Source organism: Hypanus sabinus, chromosome 27 (genome assembly GCF_030144855.1).
Source record: "Hypanus sabinus isolate sHypSab1 chromosome 27, sHypSab1.hap1, whole genome shotgun sequence".
Classification (NCBI taxonomy): Eukaryota; Metazoa; Chordata; class Chondrichthyes; order Myliobatiformes; family Dasyatidae; genus Hypanus; species Hypanus sabinus.
The window spans coordinates 27169391-27187527 of NC_082732.1; the positions used below are offsets into that span (position 1 = coordinate 27169391).

At 41.9% G+C, this 18137-nt stretch overlaps 1 protein-coding gene across 1 annotated transcript in view; it reads right to left on the minus strand.

Annotated features, from left to right (window-relative positions):
* Positions 1–18137, minus strand: part of LOC132382156 (pleckstrin homology domain-containing family G member 5-like) — a 118597-nt gene that overhangs the window by 72823 nt on the left and 27637 nt on the right. The window contains 1 exon segment of the mRNA XM_059952065.1: positions 13685–13761. Within this exon segment, the coding sequence (XP_059808048.1) occupies positions 13685–13761 (77 nt within the window).

Here is an 18137-nt window from a genome sequence, read left to right on the forward strand (position 1 = left end):
CAGATGACCTTCCATCCAAAGCCACATGCCATGAAACCTTTGCTTCTACATAATTAGGTTTTAGCAGAGCCACAGCCAAAAAAAATGGCACAAACTTATATAAATATCCCAGTATGTCGGAGGAAAACAAATTACCCAAACAACTTCAGAAATACACCTCCAGAAAAGTGAAGTAGCTTGCTAACATATATTGATATCCACAAAGGCTTATCCTTTTATTTGACGCATCCCAGAATATCATTTAAATGAAAGATAAAAGGTGTGTTTGACTACTCTGTGTTTTATTATTTTCAGTCGAACCCTCCAAGGATTTTGGATTCTCCAAGAATCTGCCACAAATATTATTCAGGGAAGCATTTGTGCTTAATGTAATAAACTCCAAGGAAGGAATTCCCATCTGTAAATCTCATAGTAACCAGTGGGAGGTGACCCATAAAGGTCATGGTCCATGTGATTTGACAGGTCAGAGCAGCTAGCTGGGGATGGTGTCAATGAGAGACCTTGGTATACAGCCTGAAGATGACAGCACAAGTAGGTAAGGTGATCAAGGCATACAGGAGACCTGCCTTCATTACTTGGGGTAAATAACTAATACAGTTCTTTGGAAAGAAGTTATGCACAGCTGAAAAACAGTATGGAATTATAGTCTTAGTGCTTTAGGAAGGATACGATTGTGCTGGAGAGATGCAGAGATTAACCATGATATTGCCAGAAATGGGGGAGTTTCAGTTATGGAAGCAGCCCGAATAGACTGGAATCCAATCCCAAGAAAGAAAATCTGCAGATACTGGAAATCAAAACAATACAAGCAAAATACTGGAGGAACTCAGCAGGCCAGGTAGCATCTATGGAAAAAAGTACAATCGATGCTTCGGGCTGAAACCCTTGGGCATTCCATAGCTGCTGCCTGGCCTGCTGAGTTCCCCCAGCATTTTGTGTACGTTGCTGAATAGACTGGACTTGATTTCTTTGAAATGGAGAAGGCTGAGGGACATTTGATAGAGGTACACATAATTAATTGTGAGGGGCATCGATAAGGAGATAGTATAAGACTATTCGCCATGTCAGGAATGCCTAAACTAGAGGTACAAGTTTAGGGTAAGGGGTAGTTTGTTAAGAGAGTTTATGAGTAAGATATGTTTTCAACTACTGACATGAGCACTTGAATTGCCAATGCATACATAGCCATAGACCAAGTGCTGGCAACTGAAATTAGGTGCAGATAAGTACATAATGATCAGGGTGAATCTGGTAGACGTAAGAGCCTGTTTTTCTGATACTTTACTCTGCAGTAAGTGAATCTGTTGGGTACACAGAAACTATTTCCTGACTCAGGTTTTCTCAGATGAATGACAATTTAAAAATAAAGGCCAGGGTTACAGTGATGAAGCCAAAGGAAACCTTCCACACACAAAATACATTCTTCTGCAAATGCACAATGCCAGGTTAATCATGTAGAGTGGATTTAGGAATTAAACCACAGATCAATCACGAATGACATAACTGGCCCTAGGGGTTAAAGAGCATAATCCCAGTCCTAAATCTGCTACTGATCATTGTCAAACTCCTCAGAGGTTGAAAGCAAGGGAAATTGGTCAAGATTTCTGCTCCTGACCACTGCATGGTGACCCTTGTGAGTGAGAGTGGAGATCAGTCTGGGTTTGGGGGCTGTTTGTAGTCTAGTGACCTAAGGGTGAGGGAAAGGAAATCAGCCTGCCTTATTTTTCTGTGAAAGGTCATTTCCTAGTGCCCTGTGCGAGTGTGTGAATGTCTGCTGAGGAAAGGGTCAGAAAAGTCATTTGTTTGGCTGTCTGTGAATAATACAAACATTGATTGTCATCTTGTGGAGTGATTATACAGCCTTCACGCAGCGATCAGACATCACTACAGATCTGCCAGTCCCTTAATATTGGTTGCCTGAATTAATCAACTGTACATTTTGCAACTCGCATTAATTCTAAACCTAAGAGAACGCAACTCAGAATGGGATGAACGTGTTACAGTTCAGGTGAAATTGCAATCTTTCTGCCCTCGAATATTCCATATCCGTTTCACGGGTTGTTCTACTAATCCATGTGGTGCTGAGCCTGTGTTCAGGGAACAGGAAGGTAGAGAAGAAAGTGAACAGTCGGAGGGGATGAGAAACCAGGTGAATAGAATGAGAAGGATGGAAGCACAGGATATCCCAGAGAGGGAACAACATTAAAGTGGAGAACATAATCTCTCAGAGGTGGAGAATGCAAACAGTGGGAAGTATGAAAGAGTGAGAGGGGATGATAGGGCGAGAGGAGGGGGTGTGAGAGAAAGAGAGAGGGATGAGAGAGCAGTGGGAGAGAGAGAATGAGAGAGAGAGAGAGAGAGAGAGGATAAGATGAATGGATGAGAGAGAGACTGAAATTAAAATACAGAGAAGGAAAGAAATTTAAAATGGAGAATGATAGAACTAGGAGTTGGATAGTGCAAAAGTAGAAAATAGATGAGAGAGAGAGCAAGTGAGCAAAAGAGCGAGAGTCTCACTTAACAGCATGAGGAGAGCAGCGGATCAGGACATAATATGTATTGGCAGTTGGGTCTGATTCAGTAGCTCCTCAGGCAGAAATGCCTCACAGTAATTTCAGGTTAATAAATTATCCATGACCTTCACTGCACTACTACTCATGCCAGAAGATGCTGGATGCTATCCTATCCAAACAGGCAAAATGGATAGAGGAGAGTCGATGGATGTTATTTTCATGAGTTTTCAAAAGGCATTTGCCAAAGTGTTGCACCCGAGGCTGTTAAACAAGATAAGAGCCTCTGGTATTGCAGGAAAGGCACTAGCATGGACAGCAGATTGGCTGATGAGCAGAAAGCAAGGAGTGGGAATAAAAGGGGGGGGGGCAGTTCTGGCTGGCTGCCAGTGACTAGTGGTTTTCCACAAAGGTTCGTTTTGTCTGCTTCCTTTCATGTTATATGTCAATAGATTTGGATGATGGAAATGATGCCTTTGTGGCCAGGTTTACACAGAGTACAGAGAAAGATGGAGTAAGCAGGGGCCTGCAGAAGGACCGGACAGGTTTGGAGAATGGGCAAAGAATGGTAGATGGAGTACAGTGTAGGGAAGTGTATGCTCATGCACTTTGATAGAAGCAATAAATGTGTATACTATTTTCTCAATGAGATGGGAATTCAGAAATCAGGGTGCAAAGGGACTTGTGAGTTCTGGTGTAGGATTCCCTAAAAGTTAACTTGCAGGTTGAGTTGATAGTCAGGACAGCAAATGCAGTGTTAGAGATTAGAATATAAAAACAACGATGTGATGCAGAGGCTTTACAAGGCATTGGTCAGACCATATTTTGAGTGTCGTGAGAAGTTTTATATCAGCCAACAATCTTGTACCAACCCTTTAGCATATTCCAAGTTCAATCAAACCTTCCTTCTCACAAAAGGATGTGCTGGCATTGGAAAGGGTCGGTGGGGGTGGGGGGGGGTTATGAGAATGATCCCAGGAATGAAAAGGTAAACATATAAGAGGCTTTTGATGGCTCTGGGCTTGTATTCACTGAAGTTTAGAACAATGAAGGGCATGGCGTCTCATTGAAACCTACTGAACATTGAAAGGCCTAGACAGGGTGGAAGTGAGGCGGATGTTTCCAATAGTGGGGAAGTATGGAATTAATGGGCTCAGCCTCAGAATAAAAGAGCTTCCCTTTAGAACAGAGATGAAGAAGGATTTCTTTAGCCAGAGGGTGGTGAAAAATGCAACTCATTGCCATGTACAGCTGTGGAGGCCAGATCATAAAGCAGAGGTTGATAAGGCTTTTGATTAGTAAGGGTATCAAAGGTTACAGGGGAAAAGAGAGGAGAATGGGGAAAAATTAATCAGCCATGATTGAATTGCGGAGCAGACTTGAAGGGTTGAATAACCTTATTCTGCTCCTGAACAACAGCTTCAAGACAGACATGGAATCACAGGGCAGTACAACAGAAAAAAAGGCCATCTAATTAATGCCAAATGGCTATTCTATCCAATTTCCTACTTATATCCTCATAATTATGTACACCTCCATCAAATCTCCCTTCATTCTCCTACGCTCCAAGGAATAACGTTCCCATTGACCATAGCTCCATATACCCCTTCCATCCATGTACTTATCAAAACCTTTCTTGCATTTTGAAATCAAACCCCATCCACCACTTCTGCCGGCAGCTCACTCTACACTCTCACCACTCTGCGAAGATTTCCCTCATGTTCCTCTCGAACACTTCACCCTTAACCCAGGACCTCTAGTTCTAGTCTCACCCACCCTCAGTGGAAAAAACCTGCCTGCATTTCCTATTTGTATCGTCATAATTATGCACACCTCCATCAAATCTCCTCGCACAGTCTCAGCTTGTTCTCTTTCTCTCATCAGAATAAGGCAAAGCAAGGGAAACACATTTTTAATATTGGAAAGATCCAAGACAATGGTCTTCTGGATTTAAAAACATTTGAGAATAAGCTGGTGCCAAGACAACAAAGTACTAAATATTACACCATCACCTCAGTATCCGATTGATTATTAATGGTGTAATGCTAAAAAGCCTTGAATTTATCTGATGCCTTTCAAAACCTCAGGATTACCCAAACATTTTTAAAAAGCTTTTTATACTGAAATCTCTATTTTTCCCTATGAAATGTAGCTGCCAGACGGTGTTCAGCAAACTCCCAGTGATGGAAATGTAATCTGTGATGTCCATTGAAAGGTAAAATCTGGCAAGGGCACCAAGAGAAGTCACTCACTCACGTTCCCAATTGTATCATGGGATCTTATTGGATCTATCTGCAAGGAGAGATGGGGCCTTGCTTTATTCAGCTAGTCTAAAAGATGGCACCTTTGACTGTGCAGTATTGCACTGGATTATATCTCTGAACTTTATGCTCAGGTTGCTAATGTGAGACTTGAACATGTTCAAAAGGTGACAATGCTTCCAGGTGAGCTACAGTTAACATCCTTGATGGCATCATTTTACCCAAGGGGGGGGAATAGGATGGGGGCTTTTGTCAGCATTGTTGGAGCATATTCTAGACTTAAGGTGCACAGCAAAACATAAACTTCAGTACCAATCTTCAGATTTGAATATGGACTGTAGCTCAAATTTAAAATGCAGCTCTGAACAATGAGAGCTTAAGAGCCGTGAACCCACAGTCTAAATAACGCTGATCGAACGTTCATGTGGGTGTGAGGAAGGAGGCGTGAAATTTATACGTAATTCAAAAGGAAACATTGCAGATACATTATAAATATAGAATTGTCATTTGATCTTTAGCATATAAAATGTCATGTAATTTTGGGTCGAGCAGGCCACTTCCTCTGAAAGGACCTCAACATGATGTCTGCTGTGTCTCAGGCACTTCTCCAAATGGGGAAGCTGGACTGGTCGCAAGACAGTTTGCTCTTTCTAACACTTATGCAGGACTTCTGTGTACCTGCAGCATCTCAAAGATTATTTCTTGATTTTGAGCAGACATGGGCCAGAGATCCACAGGTCATTTCGGATGCTTGCTTTTCTTCATTTAGGCTTTGCTTAAAATACATTTATTATCAAAATATGTATACATCCTCTTGCAGGCAGCCACAAAACACATAAATACACCAGAATCCAGAAAACACTCACACATTGAAGACCAAGAAATACCCAATGTGCAAAAGAAAGCACAAATCATGCAAACGATACAGAAGTAAACAAATAGCCGGGTGCGAGCCCACAGCCAATGGCTGTTGGCCACAGCTGCAGAGTCTATTCAGTGCTGAGCACACGGCTGAATCTTCTCTTCCGTCTGTCTGGTGATACCTTACTATGACAGAGCTCAGAATCTTTTTCCAGGAATCTGATGATTGGCATGCTAATAATGTAGTTTGTCCAATGCTGCCATCTGAGTGTAAAATTTCTCTAGGAGAGGCCACTGACATCAGTTGGCATGTCTTTTCAGCATATCTGAATGAGATTTTGTGGGCAGCATTGGTGATAATTTTCCAGTCTCTGAAGCATACAGCAGGACAGGGATTACATCTTCCTGGTAAACTGCAAATTAATGTCAAATCCAGGGTCTTGATCGACAAATACTTCTTTCCTCAACTGATTAAAGACTATGCTGGCCCACTGAAAGGGGTGGTGAATTTTATCATCAATGGTCATCACTGAGAGTCCTGGAAGTGGTCAAAAGACACTGTGGTCCGATTGTGGAGGAACACCACTGGAAGTGTTCGGAGAATGCTTGCAGCTCTGATTCTGAGCAAGCACAAGCACTGTACTTGATACAGTTTGGGCAACCTCAGTTCTGGAAGGCAGATGTTTTACGTTGAACAGCTGCCCTTTGATTTCTAAGGATTAGCTAAACTCCTGCAGGAACTTTTGTTGGAGCTGAGATACCAGTTCAACAAAGAACCAATTAACCACTGATTGTCATTCATTCATTACTTATCTCCAGACTTACTTACTTACCATCTTCATGCTCACTCATCTTTGAGTTCACTCAGTTAGTCGATAACATCATTCAGTATCTGTTGCCAGAGTCTCTCATCATCTAATGCCAGACTCATTAACGCTGTTGCTGGCAGTCACAGCTTCTTTCATCAACAGCCATTCTTTACTGCTTTAGAAAGTGTTACTATCTCAGATAATCAACCTTACAGCAACATGCTATTCAGCCATTCTGTTGGCTGAGAGAAGAATCCAGCTCATTGTGGTGCCTCTAACAGCCCATGACGAGTGAGACTGTGAACATACTGAATGTGGAGAGAACCTCAACCAGAAGAATTTCAGGGACCCAATCAAACACCCACGTTGACCAAATCTTTGCTGAACTTTGTCTTCATTCCATGTGTTCCATTTTGCTCCAGTTCTTTTATAGCATTACCCAATAAAAATCTAACAATCCCCAGAGCTGAAACAATGGCTTGCAGCATTTGTTTTCCTTTGGGTGGTGAATTCCTGACTTCCACTAATATGCAATCTGAGGTTTTCTGGTTTTACCCACAGGCAACCAGTTCCAAAATTAAAGTCAAGTGTCAATAGCCGCTATATTGTAGAGGAACTAATTAATCCACTTAATTGAAATCCTTTATATTTTTAAAATATAAAGATCACACTTCAAATTCTAAAAGTGTATTTACATTATGCTTTTAAAACGTATCTTTGAGCTTTTAATCTCCTTACTGATTCTATTTCCACCAGGGCCAATCTATTGTTTAAAAATGTGATGCCCAGAAATGAATGTAGTTCCCTATATTTAATTTTTTTTTAAAATGCAGATGCTGGAAATCAAAAATAAAAACAAAAGATACTGTATATCTTCATCAATTCAAATGATATCCTTAGAGAAAAGGTCACCAACTTGATAAGTTAACAGTGTTTCTTCCTCCCCAGATACTCTCTGTCCTGCTGAAATGTCACTTCCTGCTTTTATTGCTGTGCTCCCATGCACACCACCCCCACCCCCACCGCCCCGGTGCTCTCAGCAAACTGAAATCAAAATGGGAACAGCTTCATCGAGTTTGTAAAAGAAACTGTTTTTACTGCAACTTTCTTGTTCTAAAGTTGGAGGTTTTGCAAATGTGTAAACACAGCCCTAAATGTCTCACTGAAGGTGACAGAGCCTGGGAATGCAGGACTTGGTGAAGGGGGAAAACTGAGATGTCTGGATAAGCTGACATTCCTGTCTTCCCTACAATCATTCAGTCACCAGAGAAGCGGACGTTGGATTCAAATACCAACTTCCTGATTTCCCTCCTGTTCTTTATTGTTACAAGGAGGAGATTCCAGACTCATTCTTTACTGATCCCCAATCTTGATCACGTGCCCTCTGCCACCTTTGGCGTGGGTGAAAACTGGGGTCCCAGGAAATGGTCACAGAAAGGTGTGCGTTAGAGCATTGAAAGACAGGACTGAACATTGCACTGATACTTTCCACAGCCTATCAGCCATTGTATCTAATATTCAGAATGGGCTATCGCACTAGGTGTGAAGAGAGGCAGATGGGGACAGAGGGGAAGTTACTTAGTCAGCTCATTAATCTGTCCTCCACTCACTGATTCCAACTTTAGATCTGCATGTTAACAACCCACTCACATCATCCTAACTGCTTCATTGTCCAAACACAATTTAATACCACCCTTTGTTCAGATCCAAGGGGAACACCCAAATTTCTTCAAATCTGAACACACAAAACATAGCTGTAGCAGATAAACATTACAAGCTTTGCCAACTTGTCACAAATGTAGGCTATTCATTGTCCAGGTTATTCCTCTATGATACGAGGCTTTGCAATCTCTGGAGACAACAGGGGAATGTCCCTCCATCTGTCTTGGAGGAAGACAGAACTGTACTACTACAGCTCAGTTTCATGGAAGAACACTGGCATCGCAGACTTGCTAGGTTTCCATCTTACACTTTCATCTGGCCTGGAAAGACGCAAAGTTCACATGGGGAGAACCTTGGGAACTTTGATTCCGGTTGCTATTAAATGGGGGCAGCACAGGTTGCAATCTTAAGGCCCCAGAAGAACAATCAATTTTCATTTCAGCTGAGCATTTTAAAAAAATTGTATGAGAATGCCACTGCACGGTATTCCATGGAATACCCTCCAAACTGCATGCCATCCAAATAGAAATACAATACTAAGTTTAAACCCACCAACTCTCTACCAAACAGCATGATGGGAATACCCTTGCCAAATGCATTAATTCAAGGAAGAGACTCAAATGACCTCTTAAGAGCAAATAGGAATGGATAATAACTGCTGTCTTTGTCAGCAATGTGTATATCTCATTAATGAAGAAAATACTCCACACAACTATAAGCTGATTTACTGGTTCTACAACAACTGCATTAGCTAAACATCAGTCCAAATTCCACTCTTTGACACATAGTGCAAGTGGGTGAGGAAGGAAGCAAAATAAAACTGAAACTGAGCAAACCATCGGAAGAAAAACAGCTACTCACTGTGGCGACTGTCAAGCAGATTTGTCTGTTCTTTCCACTTTTTCATGGCATATTGGGAAAGAGCAACACACATCAGTATTTTTAAAGTGGGTTCAGCAGTGAGTGTACCAAAGTGAGGCTGCTCACTCCCTCTTTCTCCGTCATGTGCTCTTATTGTCTGGGATGAATGTTACTTCCCAGGAAAAAGTTTGCTCCAAACCAGCTGTGGCAGAAGCAGGTCAAGCACGGTCAAGGAAACAGAGGGGGCCCTGGATATTCTCCCCAGTTTTCCCAGAAGGTAAGGAACACATCCTGGGAAGAACTGTAAATTCCAAAGAAGCTAAATACATCAAAGAGATCAGACTGTAAACTAATGCAACAAAATTGACCAAGTCTACTTAAATAAAGATAACTTTTCTTCAATCATCAAAAATATATCTCTTCAATGCCAGCAAATATATCATAAACTCTGTCCATTATAAATGAAAATGCACACTGATTTCCCTTCATTATTAGTGCAAATGTCAATCATTTTTGTTCACCATCACTACAAACATCTTAGACCGATTTCCTTTTTATTTTTAGTATAAGTCACACACAGTGCACATATCACACATTCATCATCAGGCATAGCTTGTTCACTCACCCAAATATTGAATGAAAGTGCATTTAGATGTAGATTTGTACAATAAAGTGTTTTTCTGCTCAAACAGTCTGCCTGCAAACAGTCTGAGTTGAATGTTTATAAACGGATGGATCGATGAGGAGGGCTCTCTGAGAGCTTAAACAGGGGACAGATGTTTCCTGCAGGAAGAATAGAAATCAAATAGAATGGAATAAGCTGCAAAAGGCCATTGTTCAGATTTGCTGCTGCTGGGAACTCATGCCTAAAAATATTCACTTGCACTATTACTCCTTGTCTTCCCTACTGTTGGATTAGAAAACAAGACAATCAATGTCACCAACTTGCAACCCTGCTTCTGCCCCAGGTAATTGTTCTTCAATAATGGGAGCTTGGTTAGAGCACAGCCAGACATTACAAAAATATAAATGGTTATTTGTGTTACTATAAGAAATCGGGCCAGAAATAGTCAAGAATCAGAAGACAGAAGAGGTAGGGACAGGAATGGGTAAGGTTAGTCAGGCAGCCAGTTGAATGAGGGGGAGAGCAGAGGCAGGGTTGCAGAAGTGAAGGGAAGGGTTAAGGGTCAAGAATTAGGAGAGTGAAGGGATGAGGAGACTAGAATTGAGGAAGGGGAAGATGGAGGCCCTAAGAATGATGATAGGGTGGGGTGGTGGGGAGGAGGCAGGATAGAGAGGATGAGAGGTGGTGGGTTGGTGAAGGTGGAAGCAGAATCGGATATTGTGAGGAACGGGGTTAAAAAAGTGATATGAGACCAAGCAGGAAAAAGTGCAGAGAGAAGCCCTGATTCAGTATTATCAAATTTTAAAATGAATATTACACAACGAAACACAGAAATAAAATACAGACAAATGTGACAGCCATTTATACACAACAAGATCGCTTAAACAGCCATGAATTGAAAGGACAGCTGAACTATTGGCTGAGAGGTTAATGTTAGTCTGGGATACTGTGAGAACCCCCTACTTCTATCAGCGTCTATGGGATTTCTAAACCACTACCAACCTTAAAGACAGAACCAACTTTAACTCTTGATCTCATTTCTCACCAGCCACTGCAGTTAGCAATCTTCTGCCTCAGAAGGGGAGTATGACCAAATGACAAGCCAAGACTCTGGCAGCTCATATCACCGTTCACGATCTTCAACATTCCTGGAGCTATATTAACAAAGGCTCAAAAACTTACCTCTTTGTCATAGGATTTGTGTGGGTCCAGGGGAATCTCAGACATCTGGTGAGCTGGGCTTGGCCTAGTGGCTTGCTACATTTGCTATATCACCAAGCCAAATACATTACGATTTAAATTTAGAAAGCTTAAATCATGAAAAAGTTGAGCAGCCCTACTGTCTAGAGGCTGGATTCTGCAAGGAGCAGAATAAAACTATTTCGGATGTAAATGTTGCTTTAATTCTCAAACCTCTAGAGGGTAAAGCCCTGAGTCAAGGAGATTTTCAACAGGAAAATGTTGGTTGTTGTTGGAGCAGGAACCCCACTGTACTTTTTCCCTGTACTCCCTTGGGCAGTGACTGAATGAACACAGCAACAAGAGATGATGAGAAGTGTGTGATTCTCAGGGAGCGGCTGTCTGATACAGCACACACTGTCTGATGATCTTGTGCACACAGAAAAAAAAACAGCACATACAGTGCTGGGAGCATTGCCCAGGTGAGTTAACACTTGAGAGTCTGGATCCACAGCATTATGAAATTATATCTTGTGAACAAAGCTGAAATTCTTGTTACTGCAAAAACTATCAGTACCCCAGCCGCTGCTCAGTACTTGGTGACAGATATTGGGGCCTGTCTGGGGAGGGGACGAATTCTCCTCTATTATCAGGGTAGAGTAATCCTTCCTGCTTGATTATTGCTGACCACTTTTCTCTCCCATTCCTTAGCTCTACTGACCTCTCTGGAATTTTTGTGCTCCTCTCCTCCATCCCATTTTCTCACCTTTTTAATTAGTGACCTGTCACCCACTGTTACTTGTTTCTAGGAGCATTTTCCATTGGCCACTATACACCATCCTCACTACTGTTATGCTTTAGACCACACATATTGAGCTTTGACTCTACAGATCACATAAGCCTACCTACACCAAATAACTTCTAACCACTGCATTCCCAACCTTCCACACTTGAATACTTCTCCTGGGAACTTATCCATTTGAACTTCCCTTGTGCTAGCTGCAATATAAGAGGTCCCGAGGTGTTCCACTACAAAAGTCCCAGAAACACAAAACACAATTTTAACCCTTAACTGACTTTGCAAAGCAATGGGTTACTTTCACACCTGTGATTTTAAAGTTGCTTGTCACACTGTTGTTTTAGCACAGTGAAGCCAAATCCTGTAGTCATTGTAATGCTCAAACAATGCATGATCTAACTGAGCATGCAGCAGGGCCATAGCTTAGCAACGTAATGTGCGTCACCCACACTTTCTTTAACACCTTCCTCGTCATACTCTATTTATGACATTTCCTCTGTTACAGAGCAACCCTTATCACTCCTAACAATGATGGGTAGAAATGGCTAAACTCCTAAAAGTCATACGCAACAGATTTTACCTAAACAACAAATCTCAAGAAAGGAAATCCAATCCCTTCCTGCTGGATGCTCTGAGCTTCTTTGAGGTTGGGGCCAAGGCCAGGAAGTATTCCTGAGAGGCATGCACATTCGCAGGGAAGGCAGTAAGGTTTGTCATGATTGTGGAGGGTGTGATATCAAGTCAAGTAAATTTTCAAAGAACTTCATAAACGATCTGCTTAGAAACCAGGATATTACGTGGTCATGTGTTTGCCCCTTGAGAGAGTCACGCCATCTGGCGGATGAAGGATTAAAGAGTGGAAGAGAATGGTAGCTCCCAGAAGGGCCATTCATTCCCATTCATGGTTCCATGACTAAAGAGATAAGCAATCATGATGGACCAAAGGCAATCATAAATAGGATCAATGGTAATTCTTCAAGAATTAACTAAAATGTTTACAAGTAAGTGAAAGGATTCCCCAGAAACCCAAGCTTCATTTTCTGGGATCAGCAGAGTGATGCTGCCATCCAATGGTCAATAGGCTACTTGCATTCACATTGCTATAAATACTCAATGTGTCAGGTAACAATTCAGGCCCGAGTTCCTTGGACAGAATCGGGAAAAGGAGATTTAAAAAAAGGCAATTTTAAGTTGCAGATAGTAGGGTATAAAGCACTTTTAAAAAAGGACACTTTGGCCCTTTTTAGGCCCTTTGTTTTAGTTTTGACCAAAGGATCTCTAGCCTGAATTATTAATGTCATTGCAACACACACACAAAATGCTGGAGGAACTCAGCATCTATGGAAAAAAAGTATAGTTGGTGTTTTGGGCTGAACCCCTTCTGCAGGACTGGAGAAAAAAAAAGCCAAGGAGCAGATTTAAAGGGGTGGGGGGGGGGGAACAGGAGAGAGAAACACCAGATGATAGGTGAAACCTGGAAGGCAGGGGGAGAGGGAATAAAGTAAAGAGCTGGGAAGTTGATTGGTGAAAGAGACAAAAGGCTATGGAAGAAAGAAAAAGGGGGAAGGTGCACCAGAGGAAGGCAATGGGCAGGCAAGGAGATGAGGTAAGAGAGGGAAAAGGGGATGGGAAGTGGGGGGGGGGGTTGTTGGAGAGCAGTACTGGAATTTTGAGAAATCGATGTTCATGCCATCAGTTTGGGGGTTACCCAAACAGAATATAAGGCATTGCTCCTCTAACTTGAGTGTGGCCTCATCACGACAGTGGAGAAGGCCAAGGAGGGACATATCCCATTCCCATCCCAATATGGCCACCCATTTTAATTTCACATCCCACTCCAATATGTCCATCCACTGGCCTTGCTCAATGTGCTGTGTAAACAGGGACAGTTCAACATGCACTTCTTGTATAAATCCATAATCTCTGCAGACAAGTGGACGTGTTGAAATTTCTGGCTATATGATTATCCCAGAGGGATGAGGTCAAAATTAGTATTGGTGGAGATGGTACTGGAGGAGATGGTATTGGTAGATGGCACCACAGACAGAAAGAGATAATATGTGTAGAGTGAGAATGTGAGCATGTGCCTATCAGCCGCAAGAAGCAAGTCTCCTTACCTTAATAGCCCTCCTCTTGTCAATGCATTCCTGATGCTGACAAAATAGAACTTTCTCTTCTGTTAAACTCCGCTCACCTGCAGAAGAAAATATGAGAGCAAAACCCAGTAAATTGAGACCGACAAAGCAGGAGTCCAGGATTCTGAAATTAACAAAAGAGAACTGCAAGGTATTCATAGTTAAAAGCTGTTATGCAGGGCATTAAGAATGCTGGAGTACTAACACAGTTGAGAGTAACAGAGCAGGAAAATAAGGAGCAATGGATGCAAATGGTGGCAGAATAGTAATACAGCGTATTGAAAACAATAAGGCAGTGTTCCACAGTGTGCTGAGAGTGATGGAGTAGTAACTCAGTGTGACAGAGGTAATAAAGAAATAGCACTGTGCACCGAGAGTATGGAGTTATCAAGCCCTGATCAACTGTACGAAACTTAGCAGAGCAAAAACTCAACATTTTGATAGAAATACAATGGAGAAATGGCAGCAACGTAGTGCACTGAGAATGAACCACAGAAAGAATCCGCAGATCAGTGAATTGCCAGTCAGCAATGGACAGAGGGGATTCAGGAAACACCAAGTGTGACTCTGGAACTGTCGCCTGGGGTTTTCAGTTTGGAGATCATTGTTTCAGCGCTCCGCAGTCTCTGAGAGGATTGCCGGAGGCAGAGGCAGCGTGCGTGAACCTCATGGCGAGAAGGCCGTGGATTGGCTATAGGGCACGAACTGATGTTTGACTCCATTTCGTGGATAAAAGTGACAAGGGAGATTGAAACATCAAAGTGGATGTGGAAGGTGAGCACCGACTGGTGGGGTCGCTCTGCTGTTGCAGAGGGAAAGGCCTACTGCTGTGCCTGGAGAATGCTACCCAGGTTTTCTACATTTTGGATATGGACTTGGACTACAGACTTTTTTTCAGTCTCATAGTTTTTTTTTATATTCTGCGTCTTTTTGCTGATCTTTCTTGATTTTGTGTGTGCGGGACAAATGGGGTTTTGGGGTTGATGTGCCTATTCTGTTTTTTGTTTGTTTTTTGGGAGGTGGGGGAGGAAGAATTTGGCAGTTAATGATCATGCTGCTGTTCTTTCTTGGTTTGGTAGATACCCGGAGAATAGATTCAGAGTTGTATACTTGGATAATAAATGAACCTTCGAACAGGGGAGATCAATGGGTCAGCAAAAGACAAAAGAGATCCACCTGTCAGGGATGACAAGGAGATATCCATGAATCCGTGATTAACAGGGGTGGATTCAGGGATCAGTGACGGTCAGGAGAAGATCCACAGGTCAGGTTGAACTTGGGAGATCTATGGGTCTGTGACAGGCAAGGGAGACCCATGGGACGGTGAAGATCCATAGATCAGTGATGAACAAAGGAAAATCTATGGTCAGCAAGTACCAATATTATGTCAATGTACTTTGGTTTGATGTTTATGGAGGATGATAATAGGGTCACTTAGCATATCAGGCAGAACAGAAAATCACTTGGCAATTCATGCAACTCAAAATTTTTTTGTTTAGAACATTCTACAGCATATTGTTAAAGATAGTCAGCTCATTGAGATTTATGTTGAAGAACTCCCACCAGTACACAGTGAGCCAAGTAAGTTGCTCTCTAATTAGGACATAGCACAGTAGTCACTGTATTTAACAAGAGCTCTCCACAGGGCAGCTCAATAACATACATTGCAACAGATCTTTGTAAGCATCTCCCACACACACTTCAGGAATCCATTTCACAATCACTTACAGGGGCAGCTCTCAGAACTGACAATTACATTTAGAGCCAAACAAGATTTCATTTCAAAGCTGCATCGGATCTAGATCCGACCCATCAAATGCCCCACCAGAATCAGATTTAATGTCACTGGGCACAGGTCTGGAAATTTGTTCAGGTGCTCCTCCACTTCTGGAGCGAGACAGTGATGGAGAGACAGGAAGGGAAAGGCAAAAACCAAAACAAGCATGAGAGAAAGAAAAGAAACAAGAGACGCTAATTAATTCCCATAGGTAGACTATTAAATACTCCTGTAAACACCACATAACAGCACACTGTGATATTTCTGTACGGAATTAACAAGAAAATTAGACTCATAGAATCTGTTCGATATTTAAGAATGTGTTATTCAATTATAAAGGTCTTGATCATGTTTCAATAGTATCTTTTTGATCACAGACAGAGGATCTCTTATAATGGCTTCTCCTCCTGCTTCAGCACTTTCTTCAAGGTTATTGTCCAAATTCCCACCTACAAGCTGCTCCTTTGTAATATCATTTCAAAACACGGTGTCATTTTCTACATCAATGCCATGAAATGTGACCCTACTTGATCAACACATCTTTTGCACTCCTCTAATGGGGTTGTATTGCAAAAACACACAAGACTGGTCATATCATCTTAGATCCTGATTGTTAACATTTCTTCGCAGCCTTTGACTCTATCCTTCCCTTGGCAAATGTTGGAATTCAAAACAGCCTGCTTGCAGTTGAATTTCAACTGTGAGACAAGTTTCATTCCAAGCATCCACACAGTCATAAAGCCAACATCTTCTACCTTTATAACTGTCTAATTCAATCCCTCTTCATTTCAATCGCTATGCCTTTGTAACCACTCAACTTTAGTACACATGCACACAGATGCCCATCTCCTTCAAGAGACCTTAAAGGCATACAGAATACATTCCTTTATAAACGGAGGTGTAGATATCAGGGTGGGGAAGCTATGCTTGAATGGTATATTTCTTAGGTAGTCCTTTAGGATTGAGATTGACTTACTTCCATTCAGTTTTGGGGGTTCTGAGGTGGCTAATGGCTAATGTGGAAAACACAAACTCCTTCGCAGATGGGGTAAAAGTGACTGTGTTGCGAGGCAGAGTGCCACTCATGCAGAGCCGCTAAACGCTCCCAATGCACATTCATGAGATTCTCAAGCCTCCTTCCTAAATGCTCTCTCCTCACTCTGACTGATCAGGAGTCATGGGACATGTTGAACTTCTTCAAGGAAGCTTTGAGCTCAACCTTCGATCTCTTTCTTTCTTTCTGTCCTCTCGAAGAGAGGATGCCAATTTCAGAAGGCTAGTGTCAGTAATGTAACTGACATAGTCAGCCCAACATTACTTACTGGCACTAGCTATGGCCTCAGCGCAGGGGAGAAGGATGTTGACTTGGTTCTCATGGGAGTAGAGACAACCTTCATAGTCAATGGGAAAATGTACAACCCATGCTGACTGCATTCAAAAACCAAGGACACTCCACCTTCATTCGTTGAGCTTGCAGTACACACACAAGGGCTGCATTATTGCATGTTTATCATTTCATTCATTTTAAATCTTTTTTATTGATTTAAAAATATATAAAGACAAATACAAATCAGAGAAGTTATATCAAGTAAATATTCCAATAGAAGTACAAACAACAAAAAATGAGTGTACACTGTCAAAATCATGCATAGTATCATATTGAGCTAATATATAAAAGGAGCCACAACTCCTCTTAACAATAAAAAAAAATCAAAAATTGCCATTATTAAGAAAAAGAAAAAAACCCACTAAACTAACTTAAAACAAAAAAAAAAAGACTGGGCATTCCATTTGAGGATATAATTACTAAAAAAAGGGGGAAAAATCCTTCCGGTCAAATCTGAAAAGTCACGGAGAAGACCAGTTTAAAGACCAGATCCAAGTCATTGTCAACTTGTTTAGCAAAACACACAAATGGATGGATTTTATGTTTTATATTTGCAAGACTAAGGTCCTCTACCAATTTGCTTGTGCAACAACATACAGCCTTCCTACAACTACATGCACCTCAAGTTAGAGTACATTTTGCTGACTGAGTACAGCTCTGGTCATTATATATTTATATAATGGATGTTTCTGATCACGTTCACAATATCTTGAAGTGGGAAGGAGAATAGCCAGAGGTCATGGTACATATTGGTACCAATGACATAGATAGGAAAAGGGAGGAGGTCCTGAAAACAGACTACAGGGAGTTAGGAAGGAAGTTGAGAAGCAGGACCTCAAAGGTAGTAATCTCGGGATTACTGCCTGTGCCACTCAACAGTGAGAATAGGAATAGAATGAGGTGGCGGATAAATGCGTAGCTGAGGGATTGGAGCAGGGAGCAGGGATTCAGATTTCTGAATCATTGGGGCCTCTTTTGGGGCAGGTATGACCTGTACAAAAAGGATGGGTTGCACTTGAATCCGAGGAGGACCAATATCCCAGCGGGGAGGTTTGCTAAGGCTATTGGGGAGAGTTTAAACCAGAATTGCTGAGGGGTGGGAACCAAACTGAAGTGACAGAGGAAAGGGAGGTTGGCTCACATACAGTGAAAGCTTGGAGACAGTGTGAAAGGGAGCATAGGCAGGTGAGAGAGAAGGGACATGCTCAGAATGATGGTTTGAGATGTGTCTATTTTAATGCAAGGAGTATTATGAAGAAAGTGGTTGAGCT